The 23355-nt window shown below is 49.6% G+C and overlaps 3 protein-coding genes across 5 annotated transcripts in view; 2 read left to right on the top strand and 1 right to left on the bottom strand.

Annotated features, from left to right (window-relative positions):
• Nucleotides 1–628: 628 nt before the first annotated feature.
• Nucleotides 629–5531, top strand: spty2d1 (SPT2 chromatin protein domain containing 1). Its single transcript, XM_060061641.1, has 6 exons — nucleotides 629–1012; nucleotides 1586–1703; nucleotides 1816–3522; nucleotides 4206–4365; nucleotides 4471–4548; nucleotides 4797–5531. Exons 1-6 carry the CDS (start codon nucleotides 953–955, stop codon nucleotides 4882–4884), a joined length of 2211 nt encoding a protein of 736 aa, XP_059917624.1. The 5' UTR covers nucleotides 629–952; the 3' UTR covers nucleotides 4885–5531.
• Nucleotides 5532–6004: 473 nt separating this feature from the next.
• uevld (UEV and lactate/malate dehyrogenase domains) lies at nucleotides 6005–13406 on the top strand. Its single transcript, XM_060061682.1, has 12 exons — nucleotides 6005–6342; nucleotides 7047–7131; nucleotides 7223–7288; nucleotides 7525–7688; nucleotides 8445–8581; nucleotides 8809–8902; nucleotides 9007–9112; nucleotides 9258–9428; nucleotides 9766–9930; nucleotides 10700–10796; nucleotides 11751–11874; nucleotides 12590–13406. Exons 1-12 carry the CDS (start codon nucleotides 6301–6303, stop codon nucleotides 12752–12754), a joined length of 1416 nt encoding a protein of 471 aa, XP_059917665.1. The 5' UTR covers nucleotides 6005–6300; the 3' UTR covers nucleotides 12755–13406.
• si:dkeyp-19e1.3 (USP6 N-terminal-like protein) overlaps nucleotides 13055–23355 on the bottom strand; it is a 25636-nt gene continuing 15335 nt past the window's right edge. For all 3 annotated transcript variants that reach the window (XM_060061639.1, XM_060061636.1, XM_060061637.1), the window contains exons 8-14: nucleotides 22013–22061; nucleotides 20055–20175; nucleotides 19545–19639; nucleotides 19056–19121; nucleotides 18608–18707; nucleotides 17387–17539; nucleotides 13055–16620 (exon numbers count right to left, since the gene is read on the bottom strand). In XM_060061639.1, coding sequence (XP_059917622.1) covers nucleotides 15185–16620; nucleotides 17387–17539; nucleotides 18608–18707; nucleotides 19056–19121; nucleotides 19545–19639; nucleotides 20055–20175; nucleotides 22013–22061 — 2020 coding nt within the window. In that variant the 3' untranslated portion in view covers nucleotides 13055–15184. The remainder of the gene's footprint in view (nucleotides 16621–17386; nucleotides 17540–18607; nucleotides 18708–19055; nucleotides 19122–19544; nucleotides 19640–20054; nucleotides 20176–22012; nucleotides 22062–23355) is intronic.

The raw sequence follows: 23355 nt of genomic DNA, 5'->3' as shown, positions 1-23355 counted from the left end.
GGTTGAGAAGGTGTACCACTGATTATGTTGTATAATGTGCAGCACCGTCCATCTAGAAAAGTACAGTCATGTGCGCATTAGGGAACAACAAGCAGAAGTAATTCAGGGACGAAACGTTTTTGGATTTCAGTCATCCTGAAACATTCAACATGTAACAAATATCAATGTGAATACACTTAAAATATATATGATAAAGTCCAGACAAAAGACACAATAAAAGTAAACGAGATTTATAGCAGTTTATACATTTTAAATATGTTATATTATATGAGAGCATAACTATAGATCACATATAACCTAAAAAAAATACGTGTTTAGTTATTAAAAACCTATGCGGGGGAAAGTTTAAAGCGTTTGTAAACGAAGAAAAAAAAAACACCGGAAAACGTCACATATTAACGCCACGCATCTCAGGCTGTGGAACCCGGAGTGGAACCACTGGACGGACCGGACTGAATACTGGTGGGACTACATGGATTATTGCGTATATTATTCTGACGATCGGTTAAATCCCCTCCCCTTAATACAACTTTACCAATTTAAGTACCTAACGCACTTTCTTAAACGTCTTTTAAATATTTGGAAGCCATTTATTGGGTTATCCAAAGCCTGGAGTTCGGTCCCAGGTGTACTCCAGTCCGGGTCATGAATCCGACCATGTCCACAGCGTATCCCAGATAAAACCCCTCAGCCCGATGCTGAGTCCTTATTTAATAGCCGATCGGCACTGTAATTCTGGATAATCAAACACGCAAGCCATTCAAGGGGCTTAAATCACTAAATGTGTTATCCTTTAGCCCTAATCTGTCGATCACATCACAATCGTGGAGCTTTGTTTGTCTCCGAGGCCGAGTATTGACAGGTCGTCTCTAGGCTAAGCTATCAGCTAGCCGACTGTTTCAACGTCAAGTTCTGTGAGATCCAGGAGCTCACTGCCTTCGCCTGAGCAATCATGGACTTCGATAATATATTGTCGATTGCTTCCCAAAACCAGGGTCTCAGCAGTTTGCAGGTGAGTACAGGAAAGCCCAGAACAAATCTAAGGGATAAGAGATAACTTATGTCGAATGACATCTATGTTCAGTACTTTTGAACTAAACGACGTGTTCGTGAGTCAGACCGCTCACCTTAGTCTGCAGGTCTTGTTGAGCTGATTCAAATGCTTCGCTTTATCTGTACAGGGTAACGTAAGGTGTGAATCAAGACGTCAAACACACACATCATCATTGAACATAGAAGAAAACACAATGACTATCTACTTATCTCTTCCCAACACACACACACACACACACACACACACACACACACACACACACACACACACCCCTCCCTCTACAATGCTGGGTGAAGATTGCACAACGGTAGAAGTCTTATCATGGCAGTGGTCTAATTATAGTTAGTTTTGGAGGCACCAAGGATAAATCACATTCAAGTGCATTGTCTATTTGTTTTTCATGGTTAAAATCAATCATTATCAGGGTTGACAATGTTTCCAATCTGATTTGACGTGGACATATGCACGGTACGGCGGAAAATCATTCAATGGTCCGCTTTTCATTAAATTGTCCCGTCTTCAATCCCTCAGAAGAAGAGATACAGCCTCCAGACCGGTCCTCCCAAGAAGGACCCCAAGGTGAAGGGAGTGAACTCCACCGCGGTGCAGGCCTTCCTGAAGAAGAAACAGATCAACGATAAAAAGAAAGGTACTCAACAGAGCGCCACATCATCTGCTTCCTCTTCTTCCTAGTACACTACAACGATGTCTATGATGAGTCATCCTTGTTTTGACCACACTATACATGCTACCCTCTCCAGAGTTACTCATGAGGAAAGAGAAGGAGGTCCTGACGGCCAAGCGGGTGGAGCTGAAGTCGGACCGCAAGGCGCGCGCCATGGCCTCCCGAACCAAGGACAACTTCAGGGGGTACAACGGCGTCCCCATAGTGGAGGAGCCCAAGAAGAGGAGGTCCAAGGGGGACAGCTCGGACGAGAAGCCCATGGTGAACTGCTACGACCCCGCGGACGAGGACAACTACGAATACGACCCGTCCGACTCGGAGCCCGACTCGGAGCCCGAGAGGCCGATGCGGAGAGACCACGGTAGTAGTAGTGGTGGTGGTGGTGGTGGTGGTGGTGGTGGTGGGGTCAAGGCGTCGGCCAAGAAACCCGCCGGCCCACCCAAGCCTTCGGCAGCCCCCTTGGCGTTTGCAGACCTGCTGAAGCTGGCTGAGAAGAAGCAGTTTGAGCCGGTTGAGGTTAAAGCCAAAGCGGTGAAGAACGAGGGAAGGCTGCGCACGGCAGATGAGATCAGGGAGCTGGCACTGGAGCGTAAGGTTAAGAGGCTGGACAAGGGCTCCAGAGACTCGTCGAGGCCGGAGAGGGACAGGGAGAGCAGGCCACAGCCCGGCTCCAGCTCCTCTAGGAAAGGGGCTCCGGAGAAGGAGCATCGAAACGGGAAGCCGGCGAAGAGCTCTTCAGAGAAGTCGGGGGTCTCCAACGCGTCTGGTAAGAGTTCGAGATCGATACCGACGGACGCCAGGGACCATGGTTCCTCTTCCAAGTCGTCTCTCAAGGAGCGAGACAGAGACAGACCCAAGAGCTCGCAAAGCGACCGCGACAGACCCAAGACCAGTTCGTCTAATCCTTCAGGTGCCTCAACCAACAAAGCCCCCACCAGGGGACCACCTTCTGCTCAGAGCAAGCCGGCCCCCAGGCCCCCGCCCGGCCACAGACCCAGCACCGCAAGTGACCTTAGCTCCAGGAAGGGTAACTCCTCCTTACCTCAAGGACGACCGGGACCCAGTCCCTCTTCTTCACGCCCACCCGGCCCGAGACCTCAGCCTCAGGCCTCTGGGCCGGCCAGGCCAGGCCAGGGGGGCTCGCTGAAGGGAGCCCCTCCCAGTATGGACAATAAGGTACGAAAGGGGGAGTCCGTTAGACCTGGAGCGAGCTCCATGGGCAGACCAAACAGTGGAGCCGCGAGGCCTTCGCCTGGGGGCCCACCCAGACCTGGGGGAGGCCCTCCGGGGAGGCCCGGGGGGGTTCCTCAAGGGAGGCCGGGGGGGGTCCCCCAAGGGGGCAGGACTGGGGGTGTCCCCGAGGGGGGTAGGACTGGGGGGGTACCCCAGGGGGGACGGACTGGTGGGTTACCGCAGGGTGGCAGGACGGGGGGTGGGGCTCAAGCCCGGCCTGGAGGAAGCGGTCACCAGGGTCCATCTCAAGGCGGGGCTAGACCCGGGAATGCACCGGGCCGAGCGGGGGCCGCGGGGCAGGCCCCGGGCCGACCCGGACTCAACCCGGCATCGGGTCCCGGGAGACCCAAGTGTACCGTTGTCTCCGAAACCATTTCCGTGAGCGGAGCTAGACCGGCGAGACCGGGTGGACCTCCGAGACCGGGCGGACCTCCGAGACCGGGCGGACCTCCGAGACCGGGCGGACCGCCCCGCCCAGGCATGCCACAGAGGCCCGGGATGGCAGGAAGACCAGCGGCCGTGCCCTATGGGTCCATGGCGAGACCCTCAGGTATGGAGACTGTTAAGGGACATTCTTATGCCATGTGTTTTTTTTTTTTAAATTGTGGATCAAGTGTGAAGTGCCGGTTTCTGAAATATGGTATGTTTTTAGGTTAATCGGTTGGGTGTTTACGCAGAATAAACTTCAGTATCGTGTTGTAGCCCCAGCAACCCTCATACGCACTTATTGGATGTTGTACATCCTGACACTTAAACACAGTAATTTCATTCTGTAGCGTATTATTCGAGATATCTTTGTTGTATACGGGGAATGGGTTAACCTAGCGATTGTTAGTGCTTGGCACTTGGTTCTATGAACTTCCTTACTGTATCGACAGTGATATAATGTTCCTCTTTCTTCAGACAAATGTACTTATTGTAAGTCGCTTTAGATAAAAGTGTCTGCTAAATGCCCTAAATGTAAATGTAGCCTTGGCCCTCATCGATTTGTTAACGGTGGCCTCGTGAATTAATTACGAACGTTCATTTTGTTGTTCAATATTGACACTGTATTGACATTTAGTCATGTTGTATCTAGCATTTGGCTTTTATCCAAAGCGACATACAGTAAGCCGGTTGTCATTTCAAACTGCGTTGTTCCCTGAACGTTAACTTGTGACAGCACAGCGTTTACATTCAGCACAGCTATCCTTCAGATCGGGTTAAAACAAGCGGCTTTTTCCCCCCTCACAGCGCCGATGCTGCCGCCGATCACGTCGGCCTACAAGAGGAAGTACGAGGATGAGGAAGACGAGTACGACTCGGAGATGGACGACTTCATCGACAACGGGGACAACGAGCAGGAGGAAGTCTCCAAGCACATCAGGGAGATCTTCGGTTACGACCGCTCCAAGTGAGTACCTACCGCTCCTGTCGGCGCCTTGATGTTTACGAGGGTCTGCAGCTGCCGGTCTGATCACCAGCTGTCTGGTTCCGCTCCCCCCCCCCCAAACCCCAGATACAAGGAGGAGAGCGACTACGCCTTGCAGTTCATGGAGAGCAGCTGGAAAGACATGCAGAAGGAGGAAGCCAGGAGGTAATAATATGAAGGATGACATCTCTGGTTTATTGTCGATGAAGGGTGACTTGAGCCGTGTGAGGAACGGGATGCATATAAGGTTGTGAAACCTGCTCTAGATATATCTAGGTTGTCCATGTTCTAGATTATACCAATGAAAATGCCTTGTCAGAATGCATTCGTCGATCCTTTTCAAAGTATGACGTCTGTTTGTAGACCAACTGTTTGTTTCTCTAGACTGACTGTTTGTTTGTGTGATCCGGTAGTTTGAGAATGGCCGTCCAGGAAGATTTGGAGGAGGAGAAGCGAGAAGAAGATGAGATCAAGAGACACGCCAAGAGGAAAAAGCTGTGATGCCCTTACTGCCATGAACTGCCACACACACACACACACACACACACACACACACACACACACACACACACACACACACACACACACACACACACACACACACACACACACACACACACACACACACACACACACACACACACACACACGCTGAAGATCCCCTCAACTGTTGGACTTTGCCCCCCCCCCCCCCCCCCCCGCCCTCTGTCTTTGTTTATGTTTACTCCTCAGAGGATGAGGGTCTTTACATTTGAATCTGAGCTGGAAGACGGAATTCAGTGCAAGCGTTACACAGGACCTCTCTGTAGTCACCATGTTTCTCTCTGTTGCCTTGTTCTATTTATTTTCCCTTCGAGTCAGAGGTCTTAACGATGGGGGCTGCGTCGAAGGACATTGGAACAGGACAGGACTGTAAATACGGCACTATAAGTGTAATTTGATGTAAAAACACTTTTTGTAAAAAAAAAATAATAGAAAGATCAGACATGATGATGTGAAATGTTCAACAAATTCCACTACGGAGCAGACTTGCGGACGCCACCCAGAAAGGTTGCATTGTTACGTTTTATCGATTTAATTTAATCCTCGAGATAAGATTTCCACATTGTGGTTTGCATTTCCATTTTAAAAGTGGTTGACAGAAATGATTCACGCTTCTGGCTTTTATTTGATTGTTCATTAATTTCTCATATTATGTTGGAGGCTTAGCCCGAGCAACAAAGGCCATTGTTGTGTGACCGAAAATTTTGGAGAGTTGTTATATCAAGCCATTTAATATGCATATTCAGATACATTTATAATATATATCTATATTATTACATATTGAGATTCAGGGTTATTATTTTACCCTAAAATTGCGCTGCTCGAGAACGGTATTTAGTTAATAATATGAAGACTAGAAACTCCAGATTTGTATTCTAGGCCTGAGCTGAAGAATTGTAAGTAAGTCAAGCTTTATTTCTATAGAACTAAACCAACCGTTAGAAAGTGCTTCACAAGAAAAAATAGTGACAAAGAATTAAAAAGTATAAAGACAAAAGTAAGACATAACTGTATAAGACTAGCTGAAAATGCAAAAACAATGAAAAAAATCTGTTGGAAACAAACGCACCCAAAAACAAAATGGACATCAACCTAGGATTTAAATTGTCACCAACATGCTGCATCAATAGGATCAGGCAGAGTGATAGAGTTAACATTCTCTATTGCTCTGGAATCGGGGCTTCCCCTGATTCAATCACTCCTTATATGGCTTGATGACGTACTACGTCATCTGTCAGCCACGGAGGACACGCCCCTTTAATTCGCAAAGTTTGCGGAAGTTATTGTTTGACTCGGACGGTGAAGTAAACACTGTGCCCGTTGTTTACCTCGTACACACACTCAAATCACCAGGTTGTTTAAGGTTTTTAAGAGATGGACATCAACTCGGAGAAGAAACAGCGGATCCTCTCCAGGGTGAGTCACTTTACTCCGGCTTTTAGGAGCGAACGCCTTCAATTAGAGGTGGAAACGAACCCGATTGAAATCCTCCCCTCATTTTCATATCTACTCCAAACGTTTGCAGGCCTTCCTGTGTGTGCCTCTGGTCGTTTAGTTAATGTTCAGATTGTTTCAAACCCGCTTACCATAAGCCTAGAGACAGTGTTGGGTCAGATTTCCCACCCAATCTGGCAACAGAAGACCCGGCTCCGCATCAGCCGGTAATGTGAACCGGTCGAACCAGCTTCAGATCCGCATGAACTCATGCTGTCCGGAGTTGGCTATTTGCCTATTTATACGACACCCAATTAGTCTGCCAGAATTAACCTTGAGACTACTTTTAAGTAAAAATATATTTTTTAATAAACTAGCGTTTAGGAGGAGGGTTATAATTTAAATTCAGATTTTAGATCATGTTTATTCATGTATACCAATAATTAGGTCTACATCATTATTCTGATCACATAGGTTTGCGCATGTTTGTCTTTAATTTAGTCATCGGAATAGCCTGGTTTTGTATTAATATAACTTGGAAATGTTTGAGGCCATCAATAAATGGGATTTAAAACTTTTTTGTAGCCGACTGACATACCAGATGGTTATATTCCTCCATGACAGGAGGCTGTTTAACGCTTCAGACAATACTCAACCCCTTCTTGTATTTCTTTTGTGTTCATCAGTATAAATTCCATGATGTTGCAATAGAGGAGTTAGAGAAAATCCATCGTGTGTACCCTGATATGCAACTATCGAACGGCACCTACAGTAAGTAAAGTGTTTACTGTGTGAGCCTTAATCATTTGAAGTGAGATCATGCCCAACACTCTTCCATAACGGTATATCTACACCTTTTCAGCTTTTACTGACGGCACTCAGAAAGATCTCCTGAAGCTGATAGGAAACCTTCCAGTAACATATGACGGTAAAGCTGACTCAAACACACACACCTGGCCTATCAGACCTTATGACTGTCCACCACAGTACCCGTTGCACTCCTAACCATCCCTGGAAGGAGCGATCCCTCTCTCTGCGTTCCTTTATTTACGAAGGATCGAGCTAGCAACCTTTAGTTTAACAGCCAATCCGCTCTGCCTCCTGAGCCACACGCCGTCTTTGTGAATCTGGGACTGTTATCGAGTCTGTTCCCTCGACATGCAGGGCAATCGTACAACTTCCCGATCCTGCTGTGGCTGCTGGACTCCTTCCCCTTCACGCCTCCCATCTGCCTGCTGCGGCCCACCCCCGCCATGGTGATCAGGGAGGGCCGGCACGTGGACGCCCGGGGACGCATCTACCTGCCCATGCTACACAACTGGGACCACGTACGTGGGCCACATAGACAACCTGGTGCTGGTTTAGTCACGGACAGGAAATTACAGGAAGAAGCAGTAAAACAATCAAAATAACATTAAAATTAGTCTGCTGGAGCAACAAAAAAAAGATGAACTAGATTAGAGATGAACTAGATTAGAAAAATAGAAATGAATAGTAATAAATAACAATCCATACAAAATGTATAAATATATGGACACAAGAAGAGTAGCGATAATGTTAAGTACGCAAAACACAAATTGAAGCATTATGGGCAGTTGAGGTGGACATTGAGTATGTGCTAGATTATTAAAACGATGTATTATGCATACGTGTCTAAGCGGCTTGAATATCCGCTATGCTACATTATTGAAACTGTTCCTTATTGACTTATGCATACGACATGATGAGGGAAATCCCACTCGGAGTCTTTCTGGAGGTTTTCCAGGCAGTGTGTAAAATAAGATAAGATAATTATTTATTAATCCCACAACCGGGGAAGGTAGTAATGTTACAGCCATCAAAGGGGATGTAAGAGAGGACTCTATACAAAAGCTAGATATAATGTAAAAAAGCAGCTACAATAACAAAACAGGATAATAAATAAGTAAACTGACTCAACGGTTAGGTTGACGTCATTGTATAAGGCGAATATTACAATGATTGATTATTATTGGAGTTATTCACATAGCAGCAACAATTCTACAATATTGCACGTTACTGTATTCATGTGGGACGCCTCTTGTTTGTCTGATTTCCTGACACAGCCCAAGACCAACGTGGTGGCTCTTCTGAAGGAGATGAGCACCAAGTTCCAGCAGGAGGCGCCGCTGTCGTCGAAGGCCAGCGGAGACGAGGACCCCCACAAGCTGCTGGCGTCCATCTCCAGCCTCCAGAAAGAAGGGGAGCCCCTTTCCCGTTGAAGCCAGTCGGGTTCTCAATGGCATAATTTACATTTACATTTAGGGCTTTTAGCAGATGCTTATATCCAAAGCATCTTACAACAAGTAAGTCCTTTGTGGAAGCTGGGATGCTCGGATGGGGCGGGGGCGAGTCTGAACTGGGGGACGTGGTGGATGGAGCGAGCGCGGTGGAGGATCACGGTTAACAAATCCCTCTTTGTTTACCAGGAGGAGTACGGCACCACGACCAACCCCACCACAAAGTGTCCGTCATAGGGGGAGGGGACTTGGGAATGGCTACCGTGATGAGCATCTTGGCCAAGGTGCGTCCCCCCCCCCCCCCGTCTCGTACATCCATCATCCATCATCCAGCCAAGTTACCAGAGGGTATTTATTCGCGTTTCCTTCTCTCGGTTTCACGCTTCAGGGCATGGTGGACAAACTGGTTTTCATCGATGTGGCGGAGAGCTCAACCAAGGGTGGAAGCGGCGACCTTGAGATCTTCAGACTGCCCAAGGTGGAGGTGTCCAAAGGTACTGAAGCCCTCTGCGGCCATCTCTTCATCCATCTCGTTATCCGCCCCAATAGGGCCGTGTGGAATGGGCGTCCGTCGTGTTTCACCAAGCTGTACCAGTTTGTTTTTAATCTGTTTGTATATAACTGCCTCTCTCCTGTCAGATCTGTCTGCATCAGCAGGGTCCGCGGTCGTCGTGGTGACGGCCAACGCGTGGAGCAACGAGCAGTCGTACGAGGGTGTGGTGCAGACCAACGTTGACATGTACCGCGGGATCATCCCCACGCTGGCCCGCCACAGCCCCCACGCAGTGATGCTCATCGCCTCCCACCCAGGTACACACACACACACACACACACACACACACACACACACACACACACACACACACACACACACACACACACACACACAAATCAGTGTTTCAGTTAAACCCTCCTCCTGGCCTGCTTGTGTTGCTCCCTCTGGTCAATTAGTGTGGGGTATAATTGGGTAAGAATTGTTTTCGTTGCTTCAAATAAACTTTCATCACTATGCTAAACATTCTCTTGCCAGCGTGCCAAAGAACTCGTAGAACTAATCGGAGCATACAAGAGGGACATTTCTCACGAGTAGCACCTCTCCATACCTTTCTCCATTCCTCCCCCCACCCCCCCCCCCCCCCCCCCACAGTCGACATCATGACCCACGTGGCCTGGAGGCAGAGCGGCCTGCCCCCCACGCACGTGATCGGGGCAGGGTACAATCTGGACTCAGAGCGCCTCTGCCAGGCGCTGGACATCAACCTCAACGTACACAAGCAGGCCTGGATCCTCGGAGAGCAGACGGGTGGAAAGGGTAAACGCCTGACGTCAAACGCTGCTCCTCCTCACCGCTAGAGCCCGAGTTATGGGCTGGCCAGCTTTTTTTATTTGAGGAATATACTAGTTATAGGATGGTATTTTATTGATAACAATTTTAAAATAACTATCATTCAGCTTAACTACATGTATATGTGTGTCCAGGTTATTTTAAGCTTCAAGCTAATTTTACTGTTACACATTGTGACTTACATTTGATTGGGTGGTATACAGATTCAATAAAGTGAATCTTTAAACCGTTTAAACGCAGTGTGAGCCGGTTGGGCCCTGCGGTCTCACTACAGCTCAGAGGAGGCTGTGGATCAGAGTATCTTTGCCGGGCAAAGGCTGCAGGTCAGCCGTGTGAGGCCCCGCCCACAGCAAACTACAGAGCAGATGAGGGCTCTTATTGTGAAATTGTTATCAATGGAAACAAAGCATCTGTCGCTTCTTTAGTGTTTTGTGTGTTTTTCCTGCCATGTGGTAAGCGAAACCCAAAGCAGAAGAACCCACGTCATTATACGTCATTATAAAGTTGTTTTTGTTGTTTTCATAACGGCATTTTACGCCTCACTGTTCCATCAGGCCTCCTCTGTATTGTTTGTGTTATAAATACACACTGCATATTGTTTCTATGTGTTTGCCCAACCTGTTGTGCAAGCTGCTTCTCTGCTAGGAAAGACTTTACCTTGTTAGAGTCGTGGAATGCCATGACTCGTGCGTTCACGCCTTTGTGAACACATGAGTATGTCTGTGTGTTGCTGCAGTGGCGGTCATGAGTAACGTTGGGACCAGTTCCAGCCAGGCCAGCCAGAGGGTGCAGATCGCTCCGAGCTCCAGCGCCAGTAAACCCCTGCTGGAGAGGTAGGGAATAACACATCGTCGCATTACCACTTTCAGTACATTTTTTGTTGTTCCTCACTCGCTAGGTGAGGAAAACAAGATTTCAAGTTATTTAAAGCGGACGTAAACAATTTAGTTTCTTTCTAAATTAAACTACGAAATTTTGAAAAGAAAATTCATTATTCTGTTATTTGAAAAACAGAATAATCTCTATGCAATTCCAGGGTCAGAACATGTCTCAAAATAAAGAATTAGGATAAGTATCTACTTTAGATTTTAGATAAGAATATCTAAAGTCTGAGAGTGAGCCAATCTTAAATCTGGCTGAACTGGGTGTTTCACATTCTCTCGCTTCATGTTTGATTCCATCAATCATGTCGCTTGAGACGGGCATCTGTAGGGGTGCAACTGTCAAACTAAAACTCTGCCAGCAGTACTGAACTGTGTTAAAGTATCTGTTAAGGTTTCAAATCAACGTGTGTAGAATGGCCACTGAAGAAACACTTCTGAATTCCCTTTTGAAAGCTTCATTCAATCAAGGACTGCTGGATCAGAGGTGCTGCTGTAACACAGTAGGACTGCTGGATCAGAGGTTCTGCTGTAACACAGTAGGACTGCTGGGTCAGAGGTTCTGCTGTAACATAGTGGGACTGCAGCTGGATCAGAGGTTCTGCTGTAACACAGTAGGACTGCCGGATCAGAGGTTCTGCTGTAACATAGTGCGACTGCTGGAAATAAGTTCTGCTGTAACACAGGACTACTGGATCAGAGGTTATGCTGTACCATAGCAGGACTGCTGGGTCCAAGTCAATTTAGTATAATTTAGACATTGAATGTAAATCTCAGAATTGAGAATCCGATGAGATTACTCAGTCAGTGTGAAAGGCAGACATCATGCCTCGGGCCTTCCTCCGGTGAACAAAGGGACAGAGATGGAATATATTATTGATACTTGCTGTGCACTCCCTTACTCAGGGCGCTGGACATGACGAAGAACCGAGGCCAGCGGTCGTGGTCCGTGGGTCTGTCCCTCGCCGACATCACCCACACCGTCCTGACGGGCCGCCACAAGGTCCACTCCATCTCCACCCTGGCCCAGGTAGAGCACCATCCATTATGGAGAGACGGCGTGGTTAATTCATCACACAGGGTCACTCTGGACAGGGAGGTGATTGCGACGAGGAAAGGGCTGACTAAGGAACAAATTGAAATAGATATTAAATCAAAACGGAAATATAATAGTATGGATCATAAATATAACAATATAATACCCATTATCTTCACTTATATCTTTAGTCGTAGTTATATATTACACTGCATGTTCTTCAACCTATTTTACATGTCATTATTACAGTAGCTGTAATACCTACACAGCTGTGTTATTTTTATGACTGCAGAGAGGTTATGGGCGCAACATAAAAATGTTCAACACAAAAAGTAGTTTTACATTTGAGCCATTACAAACTAGCGCTTGGACTAAGCAAAGTGTTAGAACTTGAGACGCATGGCTTTTCTGAGAGGGAGACCACTGGACTTTCATTGGTCGTGACAACCGAGCCTCTAACTGCCCCTTTAATCAAATCAATTACCCAATTAACCCCCACACTAATTAACGACAGGGAGCAACACAAGCAGGCCAGGAGGAGGGTTTAACGTGTGTGTGTGTGTGTGTGTGTGTGTGTGTGTGTGTGTGTGTGTGTGTGTGTGTGTGTGTGTGTGTGTGTGTGTGTGTGTGTGTGTGTGTGTGTGTGTGTGTGTGTGTGTGTGTGTGTGTGTGTGTGTGTGTGTGTGTGTGTGTGTGTTTTTCTCTGCAGGGCTGGGGCGGGGTGGTGTCGGAGGTCTTCCTCAGCCTGCCCTGCCTTCTGGGTGCAAACGGATCCATGCGTCTGGCCGAGACCACCCTGGGCCAGGAGGACCGCTCTGCGCTCGAGACCAGCGTCACCTCCCTCTCCGACCTTATGACCAAGCTGAGGCTATGACCGCTGCTCCAGGACTCCTGTCCCAACCCTAGCGGCTAGCAGTTAGCATCAACCGCTAGCAGCTAGCACCAACCGCTAGCAGCTGGCACCAACCGCTAGCAGCTAGCACCAACCCCTAGCCAGATCCTAACTAAACACGTTGCAACTCTACCGAGCGAGACCCAAGCCAGCATGTTCCTGGTTGGTGTGTTTCACCAAACTGGGTTGAAGTAGACGTGTTGGGTTTCCTGTGCCCGCCAAACACTAACAAAGATGCAGTCCATGAAGTTGTGATATAACAAATGTTTTTTTTAAACACGGGTAAATAATGCGAATGCTGTCTTTTTCGTAAATTATGAATTTTTTACATTGTCATCTCATTCATGAAGAATAATGCAGACAAAATGGATGTAGAAAAATGTTTAACAAAACTCGATATTTTACCAAAGAGAAATACCTTGACGACCTTTGACCTTTTGCACTTTCACCAGACAGGTACGTTAGAGGCTTAGGTAAATGCATACCTCATGAAAAGGATATCTCCCAGAAAATGTAAAGATACTCTGTTGTTGAAGTGCCTTTTCTCATATATCCTAACTATATATTTGTCCATGACAAAAGGTGGAAGTGGTGTATAGTATATAATACTAAGTGCAATAAACGTGAGACTTTACCATTGTGCTTTTGTGGGATGGGAAGAAAACGCAGCCAATAAAGTTGTTCTTTTTTTAAATAAAGTTCATTGAACATCTTTGCACGTTTGGGCCCAAAACACAGTTTAAAGCAGCCTTAAACCAAACTTGCTCATCTGGCCCAAATCACACATCATCACTCTAAAACAGTGCTTTTAATTAACTGCAGTTGAATCGACTGATTGGATCGAAGGTTTTGGTGTGAGTGAAAAGTCAAGCAAAGCTGATGTACAGGAGAAGCAATTCAATGAACAGAACAAATTACATGTCATGGCTGAACTTCCATTTCTCAGTAAAACTTTGCTTGTTGTGATTGCTTATATGAACTGAAACGGTTTAAATGACAGTTTTTGAAATGAACAGTCTCCATGGCTCCATGTACAGCACCAAGTACCACGTGTATATACAATATATATGTCCTATTTATATTCCTGCCGTGTGCATTTAATGAGCACAGAAATGGTGTGCGAGTGTCTGTTTCAAAACAGCACTTCATTTAAACATTCCCTTTAAAAGGATAACCAAATGCATAGGTCCGAACAAACTTCCTGAATCCCAGTTATCTGCCCAACTGTTCAGTTTTAGTGTTACATAAATCGTCAGTGCCACCCTAACGTTCTCCCCATCTCTTTGACTTGTGCCTCTTTCCCCACTAGATGGCACTACGGTTCTGTACATTGAAAGAACACGCTACACTAGGGTTTGGGCGAAGTGGTAATGACGTACATCCAAATTTGACCTGTGTTCACCCAGTCCTCAGTGTAGTCCTATTCTTACCCCTGCATAGGCCTGCCCTAAATCGACAACACTAAATATCATAATCTACGCCGCGATATGTCCTGAAGAGTAGCATGGAGGCTGTTGTATACAATTCTGAAGGTATGATATAAATAAACAAGCAGGACAAGGTGGACGCACTGAAGAAGAAACCGCCACGGTTATAAAACATGGGTCCACTTTCCGTCTCTTCGATCTGTTGCGACAGAGCTGCAGCAGCGAACACCCAGGATATCCTGTTTGATGTCGCACGTTTTTTAAGACTAGATGTGAACACTTTGTGCCTCTCGACCTGTCGTTTGATTCAGCAGTTGGACGTGTTGATCTGTGTTAAGGGTCACCAAACGTCTCTTTGCAGATGAGGAGTGGTGAATTGCTGTTGTGAACTAGCTCCATTATACAACTCAAACACGACTTCAGTCGATGCCCTAGCTGCAGGCCCAGGAACTGAGCCAGGGCGAAGATACTCCGAAGCCCTCGAGTTAAGGCGTGCTACTCGTTCTCCATGTTAAGACACTTTGTTGTTACCAAAATAAAAAAAGAGAACATAATTGAGGGTATTGGCTGAATACTGACTGGGGCTGGCATAGGATTTCCTGGTTCCAGTGTAATGAAAACCACATTGGGTCGAACACATTAACCAGCAGGGACAAGCCAATGTTGCATGTGCGTCTGTATTCATGAGGCATTGGGTAACAAAGAGACAACGGTTTTAAATACAATTTAAAGTTCAAGTGAAAGAATGTACAAAAAGTCTAACTGCCCATAGGAGACGATGGAAGAACCAAACAACGAGGTACGAACCAAGTGAAAAGAAACACGTTATTCAACACAAAATGAATAAAAAGAAAAATACTGGCCGTACTTGAGCCCTTATCTGTTCCCGAATTAACAATGTTCTTCGTACAAGAAGCGACCGACTCTGTAAAGATTGATGCTTCAGAGAACAAACCCAACGTTCACGTCCGGTCCGAGAGCCGACTCAGAAGGTCACTGATTTGGGAAGCTGCTGTCCCTCTGCGTGCATCCTGTTAAAGTCTGGGCTGGACCGGACCCCGAGCCCCAGCACCACGGGCCCCTGGGCCGGGGGCCGAGCGTGCCCCGTGTAGAGCAGGGGCGCTGGGAACACCGAGTGGCCCCTGGGGCCCCTGGATGTCGTCGCCGTCGACGAGGCGGCGGCGGCGGCGGCGGCGTCCCGCTGGGCGTCCGACAGTCTGTGGCAGCTGAGCTGGTGCGGGGGGGAGGGGCGGTCGGCGAAGCAGGGGGGCGGGGGCGGGAACACGGCGTGCTCCACCCAGCTGTCCTGTCCGTCATACGCCGGCTCCTGGGGCAGGAAGGGGAGGGCGCAGGGGGAGGGCGGGAGCAGGCTCGACCACGACGACGACGGAGGGGAGGGGGGGGAGACGGCGGCCGGAGGGGGCGGGAGGGGGTACGTCGCGGGGTCGTAGGGGCGGCTCCCGTCCGGACCGAGCCGAGGGGGCCGGCCGTACGACGACGCAAGCCCCTCCTCCTCCGGCGTGGAGCTCAGGGCGGGGCCCTGCGGGGGCGTGGCCCCCAGGAGCCTCTCCAGGCCACGCTCCTCGTCCTCGCCGTCCGTCAGGTTGTCGTACTGGGAGGCGTTGGAGGGCCGGCGGGCCCCCGGCGGGGCCGGCACGCACAGGGACACCGGGAACATGGTGGGCTTGGACGACGACGACGGCGGCGGTGCCAGTCGGGACGAGGATGAGGGCGGGAACGCCGGGGAGAAGAGGGGGAGCGGGGCCCGCGGGGGGGCCGGCTCGCCCGCCCGCCCCAGGTTCAGGGTGGAGGGCGGCGTGGGCCGGCGCAACTGCGCCGGGAACGCCGGAGGGGGAGGGGCCGCCGCCGGAGGAGGGGCCGCCACAGGGGTCTGGGGGTGGAGCTCCTCATAGCACAACGGGGGAGGGGGAAGCTCCGGGAGATCCTCCTCAAGCAAGGCGAGGGCCCCAGGAGGAGGAGGAGGAGCCTGGTACGAAGGGGGAGGCGGCCAGTCCCCCGGCTCCTCCTGCCCCGCGCTGGGGGGGCCTCCGGGCCGGCCGTCTTTCCTCCTCCTCCCCGCCTTCACGTCGCACGCCACCAGCCCCCCCGGCCCGGGTCTAGCCGCGCCGGTCTTGGCTGGGATGGGAGGGGGTCCGGAGGGCCCCGAGGCCGGCCAAGGGACAGGGACCGGCTTGTGAACGACGACCGGGTCTGGGGAGGGCAGGACTGGGGGGAAGGGCCCAGGAGGGGGGCCGTTGGACTCTGGAGGCCTCCCAGGAGGAGGCTTCTGGTCGTGGTTGACGGTGCTGGGGGGCTCGCTGTGGTGGTGGGGGTCCTGGGTGGAGGGGTCCGGCTGTAGGGGCAGCAGGAACACCGGCCTCTCCAGGCCCAGGGGCTGTTTGGGCAGCTCTTCTGATTTGGCTGAAAAAGGGGGCAAGAGGAGGGGTTGATGAGAAGGAAACGACAGGAAACACAAGAGGGAAACGACAGGAAGGAAACGACAGGAAGCACAAGAAGGAAACTACAGGAAGGAAACTACAGGAGCACAAGAAGGAAAAAACTACAGGAAGCACAAGAAAGAAACTACAGGAAGCACAAGGTCCAAAATCGGTCCAAAAAGGCACTGGGTTCGGTGGCCAACATACACAGGCCAACCCATCAGCATCCTACTGCAAGCTGTCCCCAACCCCTACCTGCTCCTTAAAGACACGTACCTAAATGCTCTGCTTATGACCATTTATCAGACAAACTCTCATTCACCGCTGAATTGATCAAGTACCTGATGCCTAAAGAAAATGTTTTCCTCTGTAGGCCTGGGAATGCTTAATGGACTACATTTATACAGCGCTTTTCCATCCAGTGGCCACTCAAAACGCTTTACAACACTGCCTCACATTCACCCATACACAGCGACGGCGGTGTCAACCACGCAAGGCGACAGCCAGCTCGTCAGGAGCAGTCAGTCAGGGTGAGGCGTCTTGCTCAGGGACACCTCGACACTCGGAGGAGTCGGGGATCGAACTAGCGACATTCCGGTTACCAGCCAACCCGCTCTACCCCCTGAGACATGTGCCGCCCTCTGCTTTCTCTCGGGGCGAAGGTCAAGTGATTTCTATCGAATGGTGCTCTCCGGCCCGAGTCAGACGGTACCGGGTCAGGGGTCAGGGGTCAGGGGTCAGGGACCGACCTGGAGGCGGGAGGTCCAGCTTCTTGCTGCGGAGCTCCTCCATGGAGGCATGCAGCTGCTCCACCACTGTGTCGTCGGGCAGATAGAAGGACACGCCCAGATCCTCCTGGATGAACTCCCGGAGGTCCTCCAGCTGCAGCTTCAGCAGCCGCTCTGATTGGACACAAGAGGGAACACACGGCCAATCAGAGACGAGATGGGAGGAGCGAAGGCATCAACAAGGAAACGACCGCCGGGGGCTTGAGAAACATGAGTCCTAGAGTCAATGAACGCCGAAAGATCTTGTTACACCTCTAACGGTTATAACATGTGTAATTCGTTTTTTTTTTGTGAGATCAATCAACCAATGGAGACGCGGCCCGTGATGCGTGCAGCCAATGGAAAAGCGAGCGTGCTCATCCTCCATATTTCTGCACGGCAACCGGCCCTTTGCATTATGTAAGCTTTCCGCTAAGGAGTCGGCCGACCGAGGGGCATCGCACTGAGGTGGGGGTGAGGGAGAGGGGGGCAGACCGGGAGATGTGATGTCATCAGTCTGGTGGAACGAGCAGCCGGGCTCTCTACGTTTCACAGAATCCACCCCTGTCTCCAGGACACGACTGTGTGCCAGTGTGGATGACGGCTGGTTGAAGCAGCCTCACGAGGCAGGATGATTGGACTCTGGGGCTGGATGAGGCTGAACACCTGCGGTGTCTACCCTCACCAGGGCACACAAGTTAAACCAGCCATCACCACACACACACACACACACACACACACACACACACACACACACACACACACACACACACACACACACACACACACACACACACACACACACACACACACACACTCCTCAGCCTGCTTGTATCCTTATGCTGATGTGGGATTGTCTAACATTGGTAGCGTAGAACACACTTCGTTGAGCTGTACTATATTTGTGGAACTTAAGGAATATAGAAAATGTTGGGAGATTCAGAAAGCACTTTGATTTGCGCTACCACCAATCCAAAAATAACCCTTCATTTAAACACAAGGTTTGTGCAGCACTAGACTTCATTTTGTCTCCAAATATTTGACCGCATGCGTTGATTCTTCTCAGCCTTCGGATAAAGGCGTCCGCGGCCAGCTGACTGAAGGTGGAGTAGACGTGGTGGTGGTGTAATGGGGGGGCCCTACGGCCAGCTGACTGAAGGTGGAGTAGACGTGGTGGTGGTTTAATAGGGGGGCCCTACTCACTCTTGTGCAGCTTGAGGGCGGTGTAGGCGAAGGCACTGAGGACCTTCTCCCCCTCCAGCATGTAGACGTCCCACAGCCGCAGGGTGAGGGTGAACGGGGTCTGGGCGAGCAGAGAGTCAGTCACATCAAACCGGATTGTCTTTGTGCAAGAACCGGACCACTTCATACAGTCTCGCATCTGACCAGTCGCTTACCAGCTTCCGCAAAAGACTCAAGACTCACTTGCCCAAAGTTCACCTAGAATCTGCATAGCCTCCCCCCCAATTTACGTCCATGCACTTAAAAATAGTACTTATCCTTGCTATCTTTGTTGTATGAGGGGAATGGGCTAACCTAGCAATTGTTGGTGTGTGGCACTTCTCTGAACATCCTTACTGTAGCGAGCGATAGATAAATATATATATACTGTACAGCGATATATATTGTCGGTAAATCAACAGAAACTCACCCTGTCGATGAAGCACTGGAGGAACCACTTGGTGGTGTAGATCCCAGTCATCATCTGCTCCTTGTCCTGTGGTTGGAGGAGAGGGCTCAGCCAGGGGTATCAGACATAACATAAGACCGTAATGCTCCGTCAACCCCAGCAGAATCTGCAGGACGGTAATGTACTCATAAAATCATTGGTTTTACATCATCATCATCATCATGATGGTGATGATAACCAGGTGTTTCTTCCGCCTGGGCCGCATCATCATTTCATCATTATCATCAGCATCATCACCGTTATGGACACTATGATGGCTGCTCTGCAGGTGTTTCATCAGCCTGGGCAGCCTCATCATGATATCATCTACATGACATCATCATTGTTATTAAAGCTATGACGATGCTCCCTTCATGACCTCATCATCGTAATTAAAGCTATGACGGTGCTCCCATCATGACCTCACGTCATGACCTCATCATTGGTATATAAAGGTAGAACGGGGCTCACCAGGTGTTTCTTCAGCCTGGGCAGCATCTTGGACAGGATGAGGTCGTGGTGGCTCTGGAAGCGCTGCAGTTTGGGGAACCCGGGGATGAAGAACCCTGCGGAGGACGAGATTCAGTTTGAACAGCCCTCAGATTCACAGGTAGGAGTCCTAGCCTGCGTTTCTCACATGCAAGGAATACAATGGAGTAAATATTTCCCAGTGACACATGTTCACTCTGAGCAAACCATTACTCGCCGATCAGTGGAGGGAGGGAGAGAGGGCGAGAGAGAGAGGGGGATAGAGGTCGAGAGAGAGCGAGAGGGCGAGAGAGAGGGGGAGAGAGAGGGAGGGTGAGAGAGCGAGAGACAGCGAGAGGGCGAGAGATAGGGTGAGAGAGACAGGGTGAGAGAGACAGGGTGAGAGAGGGAGACATGCAATACATGCTGCATTAGGTAGACTTAGCCTGCTACAGGCTGCATGCTACATGCAGCAGGCTACATCGTGCTACATGCTAGGTGCGGTAGGCTTACCGTGCATGGCGTGCTTGGTGTTGGTGAGCAGCTGAGAGAGGGCCCAGAAGGCCTCCTCCTCGTTGAGGAACATGAGGAGGATGGCGGCCACCTGGCTCATCCCCTGGCAGTAGCTCACCTCCTGGGGGAGGAACCACCGCCGCAGACAGGTTAGCATGGAGCAACCACACACACAATTATTCATGAGGGGCCAACACATGCATGTCTGATGGGCTCTGAAATCAGGAGGGGGGCGGTACCATCAGTACCTCCACTGAACTTACTGTCCTGATATTTATCCCCCCAATGTTATTATTCATCCATCAATCAGGGCCAAATAACGCCCTTATTAAGAGGAATTTGGGTTACTGCAGTTTTTTATAATTTTCCCACTTATTATGAGCCCGTCTTGTGGCTAATATCTGTTTCGATAAGCAGTTGTTTATTGTGCTACCGGGCAGAGCTCCCAAACAGCCCTACATGGCAGCAGAGGGATAGTATTAACGAGGTTACAGGGAGGCTAGGCCAAACATTCTCCAGATTCTTTCCCTTACAGTGTAAAGGATAAACACGCTCTCCTCCTCCATCCCTCCCGCTGACCCACTTACCCACGGAGCCCGGGAGAGGAGCAGAGCTGGTCGGAGTACAACCGCACACGGACCGCCTCCTCCTTCCCCCGCCCCACGGGCATCACACACACACACACACACACACACACACACACACACACACACACACACACACACACACACACACACACACACACACACACACACACACACACACACACACACACACACACACACACACACACACACACCCCTCTGATGGGATCAGACCACTTAAGGGACCCGAGATCTAATGACAGTCATTTAACTCCATCAATTCTATTACATCTATTCCGTTCAGACAATTCTCACACAATTATCAACCACTCACGGCGAGATACAATGTTAATAGTAAAGGCTGTTAACAGCCAATTCTTTCGCCATTATCATCAATAATAATTGACTGTTTAGGAACCAGAGCCATGCTAGTATTTGTGTAGCATTTGAAAATGAAATGAGTGTCAAAACAGATGACATTACAGCATCAGATCCTGTGCCTGCTACACATTAAAGCCCTGATGGTCGGCAGGGGACTTGATTCAAGCGCTAGCGACAGCGATACCAAATCAATAGCGCGGTGGTGGTGGATGATGTCATGGCTACTCCAGCCCCGTCCCCCACCCATAGGGCATAGGGACTCTACGGCAGCACCCAGCGTGGAACGGGACACCCCATACCGGCATTCACCAGTGCACTTTGTTCGACATCCTGTTTGATGTTTCGCCTGATGTTCACAACCAACCACATGGCACAATTCACAGCCGACAAAACCACGTTCCTCAGTCATTCTGCAAACTGATTGAACAAACAGCACTGTAGTACTACAGATACTAAAGGCATGGTCATGTAGGGTAGCCTGTAGTTCTATAGTACAGTAGGTAGTACAGTAGTACCTGCTAGTACTACAGTACCTTTAATACCTGAGGGTAGCCTATAGGAAGCCGCCTGCTGACCAGAGGGCTACTACAGAGCGGTAGGGCGTGGGGACATCAGCGACCTGGGCTCCAGTCTATCTGTGATCAGTGGGGGCCGTGTCACGACATGGAGCGTTACAACGGGGCTGGACGCTCCGGTCTCTGTGCCTGGCCTGGCCCCCACGCCTCTGTGTGCCTGGCCCCCACGCCTCTGTGTGCCTGGCCCCCACGCCTCTGTGTGCCTGGCCCCCACGCCTCTGTGTGCCTGGGCTCCACCACGCATGAATAAAACATCTGACCCGGGCAGCAGGGCGGGACCGAAGGGACCGGAGGGCTCAGAGTGTCCTGCTCCTCAATCCATTATTCAGCCCAGGAGGAACCAACACTGATGACGATTATGTATCACAGACGCACACAAGGGGGGGACACACACACACACACCTTCACACCCACTCACCGTGTTGTAGACAGAGTAGGCTGCAAGGACATAAAACAGGGCCTGCTGCCTGCAGAGAAAATTAAGAAAGAAGAGTACATTATTTCACACTTTCTATAAACCGGAATCAAACTATTTCCGACCACTGCCGTTTCAAACATTAAACAACCACACCAGGGGATATGAGCTGTTCCTTATATCAATGGCTTCCCAGTCAGTTAAAACACATTCTCCCACTATAGTGTCAACTTTTACACAATGGGATTATGCACAATGGCCACCAGTTCACATCCTGTGTACTCTGAACAAATGCTGGCTTTCACAACATTGTTCCTTTCCTCCGATTGGTCTGCCCACTCTGACTGTTTAGCCCGTCATCACAGAAGAGCTTCCTCCAGTATTGATCAGGGCGGGTGTAATGCTGTAGGGCTTCATATCCTCACACACCATCACTCCTCAAAGAGAGAAGCCTGGTGCAGCAGTTAAGTACCATGTTAACCTGGTATGTTGAACAGCTGTGTGTATGTGTGTGAGAGCGCATAGAAATGCATATTTGCATGCACTGACAAGCATCCAGCAAGCGAACAGACCAGACAATCAGGGTTGTTAGTGTCGGTTTCAGTTGGCGTTAAGCATCTGAACTCCCCAGGGGATGGGGTGTGTGTCCCCAGAATGTTTTGCTGTAGTGCGAGTTTGTGTGTGTGTTTGTGCGTCCCCCCAAAGTGTTTTGCTGTAGTGTGTGTGTGTCCCCAGAGTATTTTGCTGTTGTGTGTCCAGCTGTAGAGTGTGTGTGTCCCTAAAGTGTTTTACTCTATAGTGTGTGTGTGTGTGTGTGTGTGTGTGTGTGTGTGTGTGCTTTTGTCAAGAGTGTTCCACTGTAGAGTGATTGCGTTTGTGTCCAGAGTGTTTAGCTGTAGATTGACTGGACACCATACAGATGCTGATCACAGCCCATTGACCCTCTAGGCTTGCCCACAGATGTGCTGCAAACACAGACAGAGGCAGGAAGCTGGCCTTAAATAGGTCTCCGTTTCAGGGACGGGGAGCAGGAAGGAGCAGCTTTACGTGTGTTTATATTCATGAGATTCACACCTGGAGAACCAATTAAGGTCCCGGGCAAAACAGAATTCCATCGCTCACTTAGAGAGCCTTGGAATTGGATTTGTGGCCGAAGGGGCTGCAACGAGTGATTGTTTAAGTCCCATTTTCAATGATTAGGTTCTTCACAGGTTATCAAATCAGCTTGTTTTGCCCGACGTGCAGCGAATCAAATCTACCGTATTACTTTTATCATTATCTGAAACCAATGAGACCAAATATTGTGTAAGCTGTAGGCAGCAAATGATTAGCCTATTTGGACTTGA

This window comes from Gadus macrocephalus, chromosome 9, assembly GCF_031168955.1.
Source record: "Gadus macrocephalus chromosome 9, ASM3116895v1".
Taxonomy (NCBI): Eukaryota; Metazoa; Chordata; class Actinopteri; order Gadiformes; family Gadidae; genus Gadus; species Gadus macrocephalus.
The sequence above is the reverse complement of the archived record's forward strand: the minus strand, read 5'-3'. Positions and strand labels throughout refer to the sequence as shown.